This window comes from Microchirus variegatus (assembly GCF_963457635.1).
Source record: "Microchirus variegatus genome assembly, chromosome: 13".
NCBI classification, from domain to species: domain Eukaryota; kingdom Metazoa; phylum Chordata; class Actinopteri; order Pleuronectiformes; family Soleidae; genus Microchirus; species Microchirus variegatus.
Genome location: NC_139814.1, coordinates 18,900,991 through 18,915,766, shown reverse-complemented (window position 1 = coordinate 18,915,766; position 14,776 = coordinate 18,900,991). Strand labels below are relative to the sequence as shown.

The 14,776-nt window shown below is 42.8% G+C and overlaps 1 protein-coding gene across 1 annotated transcript; it reads left to right on the top strand.

Annotated features, from left to right (window-relative positions):
- The first annotated feature begins 266 nt into the window (after positions 1–266).
- On the top strand, positions 267–13,440 carry mfsd2ab (MFSD2 lysolipid transporter A, lysophospholipid b). Its single transcript, XM_083900328.1, has 14 exons — positions 267–489; positions 3,147–3,272; positions 3,991–4,115; positions 8,255–8,378; positions 9,249–9,327; positions 9,420–9,586; positions 9,684–9,774; positions 10,223–10,341; positions 10,494–10,577; positions 12,000–12,083; positions 12,181–12,293; positions 12,393–12,536; positions 12,846–13,022; positions 13,113–13,440. Exons 1-14 carry the CDS (start codon positions 403–405, stop codon positions 13,165–13,167), a joined length of 1,575 nt encoding a protein of 524 aa, XP_083756454.1. The 5' UTR covers positions 267–402; the 3' UTR covers positions 13,168–13,440.
- Positions 13,441–14,776: the final 1,336 nt, after the last annotated feature.

Sequence of the window (14,776 nt, the reverse complement as noted above, 5' to 3'; positions counted from 1 at the left end):
ATATAGACAAGATAGATAGATATAGACAAGATAGATGGATAGATAGATTTACCACCAGGTAGAGTTGGATTGCTGTTGTGTGCGTAATCCATATGCAGGCAAAGTTAAAATATCTTCACAGTGTCTATGATAAAGTGACTTTGTCCCGCCCCCAGAATGGGCGTGGCCCAACATGGGGTGAATGGCACGTTGAAAAAGTGGGCGGGTCTCTCTAAAAATGACTACATCCACCGGCTGCTGCCAACTCACAGTGAAGAGCACGACGATTCAACAGCACGGGAGACACTATCTCACAGCGGTTACTCTTCTGTTTTAACTGACTCATTCCACCGTGTGGGGCTTTATTTTTGCTGCATTTTCGTGTGAAGTTCAGTACCGAGGTAAAAAACGAGCTGCTCTGTTATGGCCAAAGGAGAAGGAGGTGAACAATCCAACGCCAGTTTATTGAACAAACCGGTCAGCTCGGATGGCATCACGCTCGCGAGCAAGGTGGGTTCATTCATTTCACGTTTTTTGTTTTTTTTGTTTTTTTTAAATGGTCAAATGTTTGAAAATAACCATGAGCGTTTGAATGAATTGAGCACACTGGTAAAAAAAACCATTTGATTTATTTTAGGGAGTGACGGTTAGCTGTGCGCGCGCTCGCTTCATTTTCTTAAATATACACGGGGCTTCCCCCCTGTACATGACCCATATTAAATTACACTAACGAAATATTTAATAAAAATCATCAAATTGTCATTTTCCATACATTTTTCAGTCACTACATCATAATCGCACACTCCTACCCCGCCCTTTAAAAAATACTATTATCAGGAGACCGATTCTCTCCCAAACCAGTGAAATCATGTTATATTCTCTTACACAGCTACATATTTTGGGTCATAATGTGTCTTTTGTAGCCTGTAAAGATAGCCACACAGACACACAGAGGGCTACAATGCGACTCTCTTTTCTCACATGGCTGCGACCTTATTTGAATATGGCCAATGGCCATGTTCATTTTTCACACTGACGTAGCAAATAGCACATGAACAGCTTTTCAATGTCTTTATCAGGTGATAGTTTGGAGTCAGGCTGAGGATGTGATGAGTTTAATGACCAAGGCTATACATACTTCTTCATTTCACATCATCACTGAGTCTCTCTCTCTGTGTGTGTGTGTGTGTGTGTGTGTGTGGTCCATTTGCCAGATAGTGAAATGCTGCGTTCTCTCTCCTCACCAACCACTGAGAAACAATGCATTCGTTGCCATCACTAGTTGGCATATGTAAATTATAACAAAAAAACGTTATACAAGGAGTAAAATTGGCATTATCGGCATCTTATTTCATTCATAGTAGTGAGTTGGAATAGGGAAAGCCCTTTAAACTCTTTCATGATAAAGTCACCCCCTTATTTTTTGATCGAGGGGTATTTCCACGGGTATATTCCGTATTTCCCACAGCCGTGAACGCAGCAGTGAGGGTATCTTCCAAAGGCTACGTGTCAGAGCCTGAGGAAGCAGCAGCAGCTGCTGCAGCAGCATGAGAACTGCTTCCCCCACTGCATGTCAACATTTCTGCCTTTTTTTGCTATTTTGCTAAGATTTGACAAAAAAAATCCACCTCTTAATGTTTGACAAAGCCTTAAATGAATCCCTCTGCTTGTTACAGTTGTTATCCAGCATGTGCTTCATTGTCCAAGTATTTTCTTATTCAATCCATTGAATTTGCATCACATCATTCATAGCTCACGTGCCATACGTGATGTGATGAATATCCCTAATGCAAAGTGGCATATCGTAAGAGGATTGATGTGAAGCCATGTGAGCAAAGGGGCGAGACTGTCGCATCATCACATACCTGTGATAGGCAGGAGGCTTTCACTGCAGTGTACTTTTTAAAACTAGGAGGGGCAAAAAAAAAAAAAAGAATGCATACAAGTAAAGCAGGTTATAAACTTAAGACAATGAAAGATCTTCCTCCAATGTACACCGTCTGCCAAAGAAAGTCATGCAGGCTTCAATGACCAATCACCCACTCCTTACAGCTGCATCACAGAATTCAAGGGGTGATGACGCGTCACATGGCGTGGAAAAGTTAGAGACGGGACAACATTCCGTTGATTCTCACCACACCATGACATGATTTGCATGTGTGCTTTGAGGTGTCTCATCTCGGGCCACACAGTCTCATTTTGTCACCTAAACAAAGGCACGGTTGGGTGTATCAACATGACAGCATGCAGTGGCGTGAGGATGAGGCCAGTGCTGGTTTTCGTGCGATACATGCTGGAATGCACCTGCAGCTCAAGGTCATTCTCACAAAACTTACGCCGTCCTCGAAATGTGTCTAAACGCTATCAACAGTAGTACAGTCATACTCTGACCACTTGAAAAGCAGAGCAGATTAGCCTGCACCAAACTCCGCGTCCTGATTGGCCGGGGAGGAGTGGTGTGTTTTCACAACACAGTGTGGGCAACCGTGGTCAGAGCTCTGGTCAGACTGGCAGCCTTCCATTTCAGAGTCGTGTCAGTTCAGGCTTTCTCAGGTGCGGTCGCCCTGGAGTCTGGCGTCTGTGACCATGGTGTCCTGACAGATCGACACTGATGTCGCCATGACAAAATAGTTAGTCGAAGGAGTTATCACATACAGTGAAACGGACAAAGGAGAATGGACTCAAAGGTTCCTCTGTGGCCTCTCCAGCTACCTCTCTGGTGATTGGGAATTTATGCCGCATTCTTTGCAAGGCACTTAAAAAATGTGTTACTGTCTTAATCGGCCTAGTGATAAATAAGTGGGAGTAAAGAGACTACATGGGCCACAGCGAGAGGATTAAATAGTTGAGACACAAATTGGGGAAAGTAAAGTATTTCGAAGCCAGGCCAGCACACTGCTAAATAGTGTGCTGCTGATTTACAAACAGGTCATTAGGGTTAAACTGCTCTCTTTGATTTTGCAGACATAACCCCTCCTATAATTAGGCAGGCTAGGCCAACGCCTGAACAAGGTTCTTGCACAACAGAAAAATGCATCAAGGACACTTTCCTTAAAGGGACAATGTGTAGTATTTATGGGTTTATATAACCCAAAATCCACTTTTTTATACATATTATGTGCTCCTGTGGTTTTTCCTGACGTTCTTCCTTGTTTACATTTCCCCAGCACGAGAACAGGAACAGGTTATCAGTCTGCAACAAGATCTGCTATGCCATCGGCGGAGCCCCGTACCAGATCACTGGATGTGCCCTTGGCTTCTTTCTGCAGATTTATCTGCTAGATGTTGCTCAGGTGAGTTGACTGATTTTATATTTAAAGTAGTCCTAACATTGAGTGTCACATTTATATCGCCCTCCCTAATTATAACCACCCCGCCCCGGTGTCCTTAAAGGATACTGTCCTCAAGATGGGACCTAGTGTCCACCTTGCACTTGAGTCGGCATTTAAAGGCTTGACGGCATGGAGCTGCACATGATCCCCTCCTGTGCCCCCCCCTCACCTCTTTTCATAAGGGTACATACAGGACAATGTGATAGCCAACCCCAAGCCAACAAATGCTTTGACTGTCCTGGATAAAATGAAGAGATGGAAAAAAGTTTCCCTTGTTTCCAGTACTGCGCCCGGGACTGGGCTCAACTGTATGAAAAGGCTTAAAGGGGTTTGTTCTGAAAAATGCAAGGGTGGGGACGCGAGAGTTGGCTCACTTTAATAGGCTCCGACACTAATCTCTGGGTTAGGGCCCAAATAATGTGTAAGTCAATGGCCTCCCAGGATTTGGCTTTGTCCAGCGACCATGAGCCTGTTGGTTGACACAGCATGGTGCAGATTGTACAGTCAGGAGTCGAGTTTTCGCCCCTCTGCTGACCTTTATTCCAGTGTGCAGCGCTGTCAAAACCTTCAGTCGTTTATCACCTTACTCATGACAGCTCTGTGTTATTCTTGAACACATTAAGTAACATTTCTATTACTGGCCCAGATGCACTAATCCTTGTATCCTCTACTTTCACAGCTCGATCCCTTCTATGCTTCCATCATCCTTTTTGGGGGCCGAGCATGGGACGCGGTGACGGACCCCACAGTGGGATTCCTGGTCTCTCGAAGCCCATGGACACGTTTTGGACGCATGTTGCCCTGGTAGGTTGAGCAAATTTGCTGTTTTTTTCATATCTGATATTGGTCATTTTCCTTCTTGGCCTAAAATATTGCCATCTTGTTGATGAAGCAATATGTAATTGAAGTTCCTGTTGTCACATATTTCCTTTGGTAGATGCTCATGTGGGGCCTCAAGGTCAGGGTTGAAGTTTTCCAGCCGCACACTGTACATGTGTCACTGTTTAGGGGTGGAGTTTTGTCTCGGGACTCACCAGCGTCATCTCCCATGAGGGGTTAATGTGGGTCATGCTGTTGCTGTTACTCCAGTAGTACTTGTTTCACATAGTGCGTATATGTTCAATCAAGCACCACCTCCCTTCACACACACACACACACACTTAACTGTGGCCCAGACCGGATCACTCTCAAACTCCAAAACAAAGCCTTCTGTATGTGTGTGCTTTTACAGAAAAGCTCCTGTGACATTAGTTTCATGCATTTCCCCCACAATGTGGCGATTTGCAGGGTTTTGGCAAATGTAGCTTTTACCTGCTGCCATTGAGTGTAATTCTAACAGGAAGTGCACACAATCCACATTTCAGAGAGAATTCTGTGTAGAAATCAGACACTAGCATCTCTGTATGTGTGATATACCTAATTTTCAGCCACTGGACATTTTGATATTGCTTATTTGTACGAATTAATCTTCAAGGTAGTTGTTTTTTGTCCAGTATCTTGAAGATATCTGTGGCAGTCAGACTGTGGGAGTGGGGTGCTCTAATGCTTTTGTGGGGGGGGCCTTTTCACAGAAAGGTTACTGACCCTTTTCTGTTTGTCGGCCCACCCTCCCCCCACGTCCCGCCTCTTACTTTCTCAGCGACCTACGCCGTTTGATTGTGCGAGTATGTATGTTGGACTGTGACTTCTGTTCCTGGTCGAAAAAAACATTGCTGACCCTCCTGGAACTCGCGGGTCCTTGTGCGAAGGGTGTAATTCACATGGGTGTGCGAGATCGAGCGAGGTGTAGGGTGTCGGTGCGAGCGGCGGCTAACAGCGACCGCCAGCTACGTGTCAACACTGTAGATGTTTCGGAGCTACTGGCAGTATTGGGTACCAGTGTTTGGGAGGGGGGGGGGGTTAAAAATGGAAGACGCCAAGTGTGAACCACAGGTGCATGCAGGACACGGTGTTGCACCAGCTTGTGTAGATGCTTTGATTGAAAATATAATCACCCTCATTACTCAATTCACAAAGGAGCACAGTATAGTGAGCTGGACGCAGCTACAAAGATCCCTTGTGGTCCTCACTTCAGTTTCCTGTGGCATTTTCCCTCGTGGGTGCCTTCAGTATTATTAATTTAGAGCACTATATAGTATATATAATCCTATCATTTTTCCTGAATGCATAATCTATGGGTTTTGAAATGAAGATGATGCACAGCGCACAGCATGTTCATACAGAGAATGCTGATGCTTCAATCAAACTAAATAGTCCCTGAAAAGGTCTTCTTGCCTGCTCTATACGAGCTGCACCGTTGTTGTCAGAAATGGGGTGTGGTTGCTGATGGGGGTGTGTGTGTTTGGGGGGGATCGCAGGAAGAGGAAAAGGAGGAGGAATGTCTGGTATGTTACGTTGCATTATCCTCCGTTCACTCGCGAAGATGTGAGGCGGTGAGTAAGGCGCTGGTTATGCCCTATTTGAAAAATCTGTCTCGGAAGCGGGGGGAGGGCGAGACTGGTTGAGCAGCTTTGTCATTGGTCCAGCCCACAACACACCACCAGGCTCAGCCAATGGCGTCGGCCCGAAAAGGGACTGTTAGGATTTTTTTCTAAAGAGCAGGGTTACTTCAGTTCAAGACGTGGGAGCAGCAGAATGAGTGTCTCTGTTGCTGTACCGCTGACTCCAGGCCTGTGCCATTCCCCTGATCACACATTTAAATAAATGTGTTTGACTTTGGATCGTTTGCCTTTTTCACCAACAAAGACCTGAATGTGTTATTTGTCTTCCACCAAATTTACAAGTAACATTTAGTCAATACCGGAGGTTTTATTTATTTATTTAAATTAAGCGTTTTACTTCTCTAAACGTCGCGTGGGGCTATTACTTAAGAAAGAAAGTCTAAAATTTCACAAGCTCTTGTTTTATCATCGTTATCCAAACTTCCTCTTTCTTTACATAAACCATAGCTTACCAGAGGAATGAATGAATGAATGAATGAAGTCTTCACAGTTCATAGCTGTCGGTCCTGTAAATATAAATTCTGCAGTCCAGTCAGCAGCACGGCTATTTCAGGACTTTTAAATATGATTCCAGGAGGGGAGAGCAGGAGGGTGGGCTGCCTTCTGTGTCACTGCATTCTTGCAAGCACAGTGTACATTCTCAGCTTAGCTCTGCAAACTGGATTAAAAATGGAATGCAATATACAAGATCTGACTGGAACATTTTTTTTATTATCTTAAACTGCAAATAAAGTCCATTTCAGACGTGTTTTAGTATGCCTCTATGTACAATTCCCTCTGAATTGTCGTGCAGACAGAGTAGGGAGTGGTGTGTTGTCATTACAACATAAAACATCTGCTTTAATTTGAACACCACTCCTTGCACACACACACACACACACACACACACGCCCAGCTAAACTATCCACAGGTGTAAAGTTAATTAAATTATACAAGTGAAGGAGCTCGCTGAATGCTGCTCCCCCTGATGTTTCGCTCTCGTGCAGTTTCGGATTAAGTTGATCAGCAGTGAGTCTGCAGTAAAACACTCTGATTTTCATGGGCACCTTTTTTTTTCTATTATTTAATATTTTTTAGCAGACAGGAGCAGGAACCGTGGTCGAGAACGTGCGTCATTATTTTCTACAGTGACCGCATCACGCGTCTGTTGCAAAAATGTGTCATATCCGTTCCGATAAGGAATAAATCAGCAATTCCCACAGGGAATACACGGACACACATATTCCCTTGCTCTGCTTCCTGTTCAACATCGTGCCACCCTTTTTCTTTTTTGTTCTCGCCTTCCTGCACATCCGAGATATGGCCCCACTCTCAAACTCTGTTCTGATTGGACGGCATCGATTTCACCATAGGGAGGATGTTGTGTAGTCGTAGGAAGTGATGAGAGCAATTCCACACACGTCATATTTCTGCAATGCTAATCATACAATGGCATGAACACATAAGGACTGATTATCTTATAAGCGTATAGTTCTACTTATACTGTTCGTCCTATGAATACTGGAAATTAACCTGCAGTTACACTACCGTTCAAAAGCTTGGGGTCACCTATACAATTTTTAAAAGAGTTGCAAAATGAATAGAAAATATAGTCAAGACATTGACAAGATTAGAAATAATTATTTCTTTATTCTAAATAATAATTGTGCCTTTTCATCAAAGAACCATCATCATTGCACAAGGGTTTTCTAATCATCCAATAGCCTTCTAATGCGATCAACAAACACAATGTCCCATTAGAACACTGGAAATGGTCCTCTATACACCTGTACATATTCCATTAAAAACCAGCAGTTTGCAGCTAGAATAGTCGTTTACCACATTAACAATGGATGGAGTGTATTTCTGATTAATTGAATGCTATATTCATTGAAAATAACATGCTTTTCCTTCACAAATAATTTCTAAGTGAGCCTAAACTTTTGAATGGTAGTGCATGTTTTAAGTTTTGGTAGAATGCAGAGGTTTTGGCCAATAAATATAGACGAGTAAAACACAACTACCCAGGTAAACTATATATGCATGAGAGTAAGGAAGTAGTACTTCCTCACTTCCCACCAACTGGACCACAGAGCTGTGCGTACGTGTGCGTTTGTTTTTTTTCATTAGCTCAAGCTCTCAAACTCGTCTTACAACCCTCACATCCGGCCCTGTGCACGCACCGTTCCGTGTATGACAATACCAGGAAGATGACGAAAGGGGGGGGTGAAAAAGTAGGAAACTCAACGTCACCTCAGCTAAGGAAAGTTTGGCACAGACTGAATGGAAGATGTACTTTGTGGTCACGATGTGTTACGTAATGAGTGCCCCCCCAACCCCTGGCTCCACTGTGACTGTTTACAGAGCGTTTGTGAATGCATGTCACGCTTGAGCAGGGCCACGTTTTTCATCCACTGATGTTGTTGTTTTTGTCCCCTTTCTCTCCCCCCTCCCCATGTGTAGGATCCTGCTGTCCACCCCTCTGGCTGTGCTTTCCTATTTCCTCATTTGGTACGTTCCTCCCTTTGAGAATGGCAAAGTCATCTGGTACCTTTTCTTCTACTGCCTCTTCCAGTCACTTCAGACTGTGAGTATCACGCACGTGCACACATGCACACACACGAGACTTGTTCATTGTGTTTAGTATATAGTCATGTTTGATTACCCAATAGAATTTTTTTTTACATTACATTACACTCACAGCCCTTTCACACTCCCAGTGACTCATGATTATAATATGTACAGTCGAGGTTATGAGGGCACCAGCCTTGTGTAACCTTTTTTTTCATGTATATTCTTTCATTATCGTGAAGTGCTGAATATAACCTATATATTTCTGTCAGCATATATTTTCATTTCATAAAATAAACTTTAACGAGCAGCCAGGAGAATGGTTGCATAGCTTAGCAGTGCCAAGTTAGCACAAAGACAAACCGGTTGTGTTTATAACTTGTTTGTGCTGCATAATTTCTTGGTTATGGCCTACATTTTATATTTCCTTGTTTTGGATTTTAATGCTTAACTTAACTACTGTTTTAACTGTTTTAACTACTGTTTTAACACCTGCAGTATATGTTTTACTCTGAGGCACTTCCATTTCTTCCGGTTTTTGTGCTAAGCTAATAAACAATGTAGCTTCGAGGGATAGACCGATTATTTCGCCTTTTTTTTTTATCCGACTGATAAGAGATACATTTATTTATTTATTTAGAATTTCAGTTAACTTTATAAGACGGTCCTTCATTTTAAAATAAAGTTGTCTATTGTCTAATGTTTTTTTTTTTTTTATCTTAAAGTTATGTCTCTACATTATTCCAAAATTTGACGCCTTTATTTTCACTTTTCCAGCAAATGAATATTGGCTCCAAATATCGGTCAACGGCCTCCTTGACTGCTAACAATCGGTATCGGCCCTGAAAAAAAACATATCTAATTTCTCTCTACTTCTTTGTAACAGTGCTTCCATGTGCCATACTCTGCCCTCACCATGTTCATCAGCTCGGAGCAGAAGGAGCGAGACTCAGCCACTGCCTACAGTGAGTATTCTACCACTTTATCCTCCACATGATGCAAAATTAAAAAAAATTATTCTTCACTGACCAAATTTCTAATTTTTCCCCCCAATCAGGGATGACGGTGGAGGTTCTGGGTACTGTGCTTGGTACTGCGATCCAGGGGCAGATCGTCGGCATGGCCAACGCGCCCTGCGTCCCACGACCCGGTGATCTCCTAGCAGACTTCAACTCGACCGCTGGACTCAACAGCTCTGAGCATGTCATTTCCCTGGATCACACGGTAAGCAGGCTAATACAACTGTAGTCACCTCGTTGTTAGTTTGGATGACAACTTTGATTTTCTAACCACCTGTCGCTCTCTCTCTCTCTCTTCACAGAAAGCCGCCTACATGATTGCCTCTGGTGTCATCTGCATAATCTATATCCTCTGCGCTCTCGTTCTTTTCTTTGGCGTGAGAGAGCAAAAAGGTAGAGAATTAATCTGCTTATCTTTCAATTCAGATTCCAATTATGAGCATTTTAAAGCTTGATGAATAAATGGTTGTAATGTGAGCCCGTGTTCACGGTCTCACTAATGAAGTCATTCGAGTTATCAGTTAGACACAGATGAGAGCTCGCGTCATCCATGTGACACAGCTGCTGCTCGTACGTCTGCTGTAGTCCAATAGAGATGCACAGTCAGAGCTGTACATTATGGTATGACTGTGGGCTGACAACTGAAAGCACTCAGGCTTTGGTTAATTCAGAAGCCTTGTGACCAGCGACGGGTCTGAGTCACATTTCTTGGTATAGGAAGTGCTGCTAATGTACCAAGAGTGTGTGTAAGGTTACAAGAAGCAAAAGCAGTGTGATTTTTGTATTTATTTATTTATTTTTGCGACCTCCCTAAATTGTCCCATTTTCCCCTCCTTTACAGATTCATGCCGGCCCAGGTCAGAGCCCATGGGTTTCTTCCAGGGAATTAAGTTGGTGATGGGGCACGGACCGTACGCCAAACTGGTCATGGTTTTCCTCTTCACCTCACTGGGGTTCATGGTGAGTATAAAGACAGTGAAAGTCCTAGGTTACTGCTTGTGTCCTCAAATATGAATGACTGTCAAGAGGCACACACATGCTGCACACTCACCAAAGAGTGTTTTTAAGGTGTTTTCACACATTTGACTGGATCTCTGTGCTCCTTCCTGCAGCTCCTGGAGGGAAACTTCGCCCTGTTCTGCAGCTCCACACTGGGATTCAGAAACGATTTCCAAAATATTCTGCTGGTCATCATGGTGAGCACACACAAACACACACACACGCATGCAAAGGTGGCATTTTCAGTTCCCATAGCAATGACTGCATGTCCCTCATCATCTCCATTAGCTTCAGGTGGCAGACAAAACCCTGGCTCCCCAACTGAGCCCATAAATTGTCTTCAGTTACAAAGCCACTGTGTTGTCCATGATGTGTGTCCACTCTGCCTGAATGGCATCACTTTCCCACAGACAGTAGAGGAGCCACAGTACAGTGCCCTTCGTGTCTTGGCTCATCTTCTACATAAACATGCATCCCATGAGACATTTTTGACTTAGTCCATGACAGGGTTTTAAACCCAATTAGTTCAAATGTGCCAACTGTACAGGGTGAGACAGCGCAGGCCAAAGAGGTTGGAAAGATTACATACTTTTGATCCTTTACTTTATGGAAAGGATTAAGAAGCCAAAGCAGCGACCTTTTCTTTTTTTTTAAAGTACATTTATTCAGAGAAATTACTTTTAAGAGCCTTGGAAGCTGAGCTTTCAAAGAAAGTGGTCTTCCTGAAGTTACCTTCAGAGAGATCCTAATCCTCGCCTTCAGTGATTTGACGAGACAGCAGCCTCATGTGAGAAGCTCAGCTCTTCTTAGCGCAAAGATCGCTTACACAAATCAAACTAAGCAGGTTTATATAAAGGAAAACTGCAGAGGTCAAATGTAACGGAATACCGCGTGAGAGCAGCGGGGGAGTTCACCGAGCAGTCTCAAACAAAACATGACCTTGTCCGTTCTTGTTCTTTTTTGTTGTCGTGAGGCACGTTGCAGAAAGCATGCTGTTCAGGACATTGAACACAGCAATTTAATATGGTTTTAAAGGGCTGGACAGTGTTTTGTGTCAGTGGAGGAGCATTGTAGCGCCAACACACTGCAGTCTCCTGTATATGATTTGCTTTATGATGTCCATTTGTAAGATAAAGTCTGAGAAGAGATAATGATGAGGGAAAGGCTGATAAGGCTAATGGAGGTGTTGGTGTCAAAGTATCATAAAAATAAAAAAAACCTCACTTGTGCAAATAAGAAAGATATTAAATGATGTATCTGCAGTGAGATAAAGTTTATCACGCCGTCAGGTCTCACTTGGATCCACTGGAAAAGCTGGTGTTTCTTTATCTAAACTTTACCTTAGTCTAACACGGGGATCCCCTGTGGAGCGGTTTTGGATGACCCCGTGTGAAATTGTGAAAAACACAAATTTGTTATTCCCCCCCCCACCATCACTGTTGGGTTTGGCAGGCATGTGAGGTCAAGAGGTGCTTCTGCATCGGTGCGCTGAAAGTGTGAAGCTGACCTCTCGTGCAACGTGACAGAAAACCATCCCATTTTACTGTGTTTTTTTTGTGTGTTTAAACAAAACCGCTCGTTAACCAGAAATGTAATTTTTTGTTTTTTTTTCTCCTCAGCTTTCCGCTACCTTGGCCATCCCGTTCTGGCAGTGGTTTCTCACTCGCTTTGGAAAAAAGACATCGGTTTATTTTGGCAGCTTGGTAAGACCCACAATCACCGCGACACACCTCTTCTAAGTCATGCGTATTATGAATGTATTATTTCGTCAGTGGTCTAATGCAACTCTCTTCTTTCCAGTCTGTGATTCCCTTCTTGATCCTGGTGGTGTGTGTGAAGAGTAACCTGATTGTCACCTACATCGTCTCCCTTGCTGCTGGTGTGGGAGTGGCTTCAGCCTTCCTGCTGCCCTGGTAAGAACTCCGCCGTCTCTGCGGTGCAGCAGCATCAAAGTGTATTTGGTGTAAAAAGCCTCTGCTTAATCTGACCTTTTTCCTCTCTCTCTCTCTCAGGTCCATGCTGCCTGATGTTGTTGACGATTTCAAAGTGCAGAACCCCACCTCCACTGGCCACGAAGCTCTCTTTTACTCCTTCTACGTTTTCTTCACCAAATTTGCCTCTGGAGTCTCTCTGGGTGTTTCCACGCTCAGTTTAGAGTAAGTTCTGACATAAATGTGTATGAAACTTGTTTATTTGCACTTTCATTCATGTTTTTTTATCTAAAAAAAAGTGGGGCATAATGATGAAAAGGTTGAAATGAGGCTAAGCCAAGTCTCCTGGCACTTAAATCCCATTTCGAAGCAAGGCATTCCTTTTGGATATATTTGATTAAATACAGAAGGACTTGTGTGTGTGTGTGTGTGTGAGTGATGTCTGCATCACAAGACTGATTTTACATTTTGGCCTTTGAATCAGTGATTTTGTGGGTTTGAAGTTCACAAATGTATTTCTTCTGTTTTTTTTAGTTTTGCTGGCTACTTCACTCGAGGCTGCACGCAACCAGATGAAGTGCATTTAACCTTGAAAATGCTGGTTTCGGCCGCCCCCATTATTCTCATCTTCATCGGGCTGGGGATATTGTACTCGTATCCCATCGATGAGGAGAGGAGGCAAGGCAACCGCAAACTGTTACAGGAACAGAGGTAAGGCTAAAACACTCAAATCCTGTGCTCTGTCACGTTTTGTGCGTCTCGACGAGCAGAATTCCAACTAAAGACGCCGTTTCCTTTCAGGGACAGCGAGACGGATTCAGAAACGGATTCGACAGAGCTGGCAAACATGGTCTGAGGACATTTAAGATGGACCAATAAGGTGATCGGATAGCATTTTTGCACTGGACAGGACCAACTGACCCTGGGCCTGTCGGATCATACAGACACTGCATTGTCCAGTCACACTGCGCCGGATCCACGTCTCCACCATTCGTCTGCTGTCTTTCTAAAACGACAACATACACCCTTACCACATTGTTGACGCATGAAATTCTCTTTCTTCTTTTGTCCAGTCCGATGTCAAAAGCGCTTCACGTTTTGTGCAACATTCAACTTCACGTATTGTGACGCACCTTTTTTTTTTTTTGTTAAGGTTTGTCTCCATTTCTGTTAAAAATTACACAAAAACGATAAACTGTGATGGGATCATGCTTTGTCCCATTTGCCATTTTTGGTGCTACCTTATGGAACTAAAAAAAAAACAGTTTCCATCCACTTACATCATAAATGGCCTTGAGCACTGGACTACAAACAGTTTTATAGTTGATATAGAGTAGGCTTTGTAAGAAACTTGAACAAACGGTGATGCCTTAATTTCAGCCCTGGTTCAGGGTTAAAATTTCGAAAAAACTGATATTTGTGCCAGACTCTTGCTCCGAGTCACTTGTGTACTCTGAGAATTTTTTAAACGCGTTTTTGTAATTTTACAGATTCTCCTCCTAGTTTACTGAAACAGTCAGCCAGTTTTCCATCTCATATCTGTTCCTTTTGTTTTTTTTCCTTCTTTCCTATGGAAGACGTGATAATGATAATGTGATAATGGAACTGGGCAGACGTGAACAGTTGTGATCTGAATGGCTGACTGTAGTTCCTCGCCATCATACTGAAACCACTACATTAGTCAAAGCTGATAGTTTGCACAAATAACAGCAGTGCTTCTCCACCAATTGAAATATTTAGCTTTTTATTTATAGGACAGCTACTGAAGACCTGGTGACTACAACCGGTACTAATTATTTAAATATTTATTAGTTTTGATTTTACTGTCGTTGAATGCATGTTTGCTGGAAAGTCGTGCTTCTTGCAGTGTTTAAATCTATTTAAAGCCTGTAAGGTTTTTCTTTTCCAACTAAATGAAAAATGAGGAGGACAGTGTCGAGGTTTTTTAAAAAAACAAACAAAAAAAAACTTTCACATCTTTTTTTTGTTCAACGCATGTTTCCATCGCTACTGTCTCTTTTCCTTATGCATTCAAGAAGGGAAGCACAATTGTGGAAAAAAAAAAGAAAAAGATGGGAGGTTGTGACTTGTAGTCTCCTTTTTTCCCCCCAAAAAAGTTTATTTTTTTTGTATATACTGTATATGTATTCGATGACACAACCAAGATGTTTTGTGTTCATCACAATCCCTGTACTGAAAAGGAGTATTTACATATTTATGTCTGTTGATGTAAAAGAAAAATGTGTACAGTCTCATATGTCATACATAATGTTACATCTTTGACATTTCTCTTGTCAACCAAGTTGCCCATGTGAAAAAATGTCCATTTGTATAATTCACTTTATTTGTTTGTTGCCTCATTAGAGTCTCCTGAAGTCCATATTACTTGATTCTGTACATGCCAACAACAGTGCCATTATCTCACGCGAACTCCATTATAATTGTACATCCTGTAAATACTATTC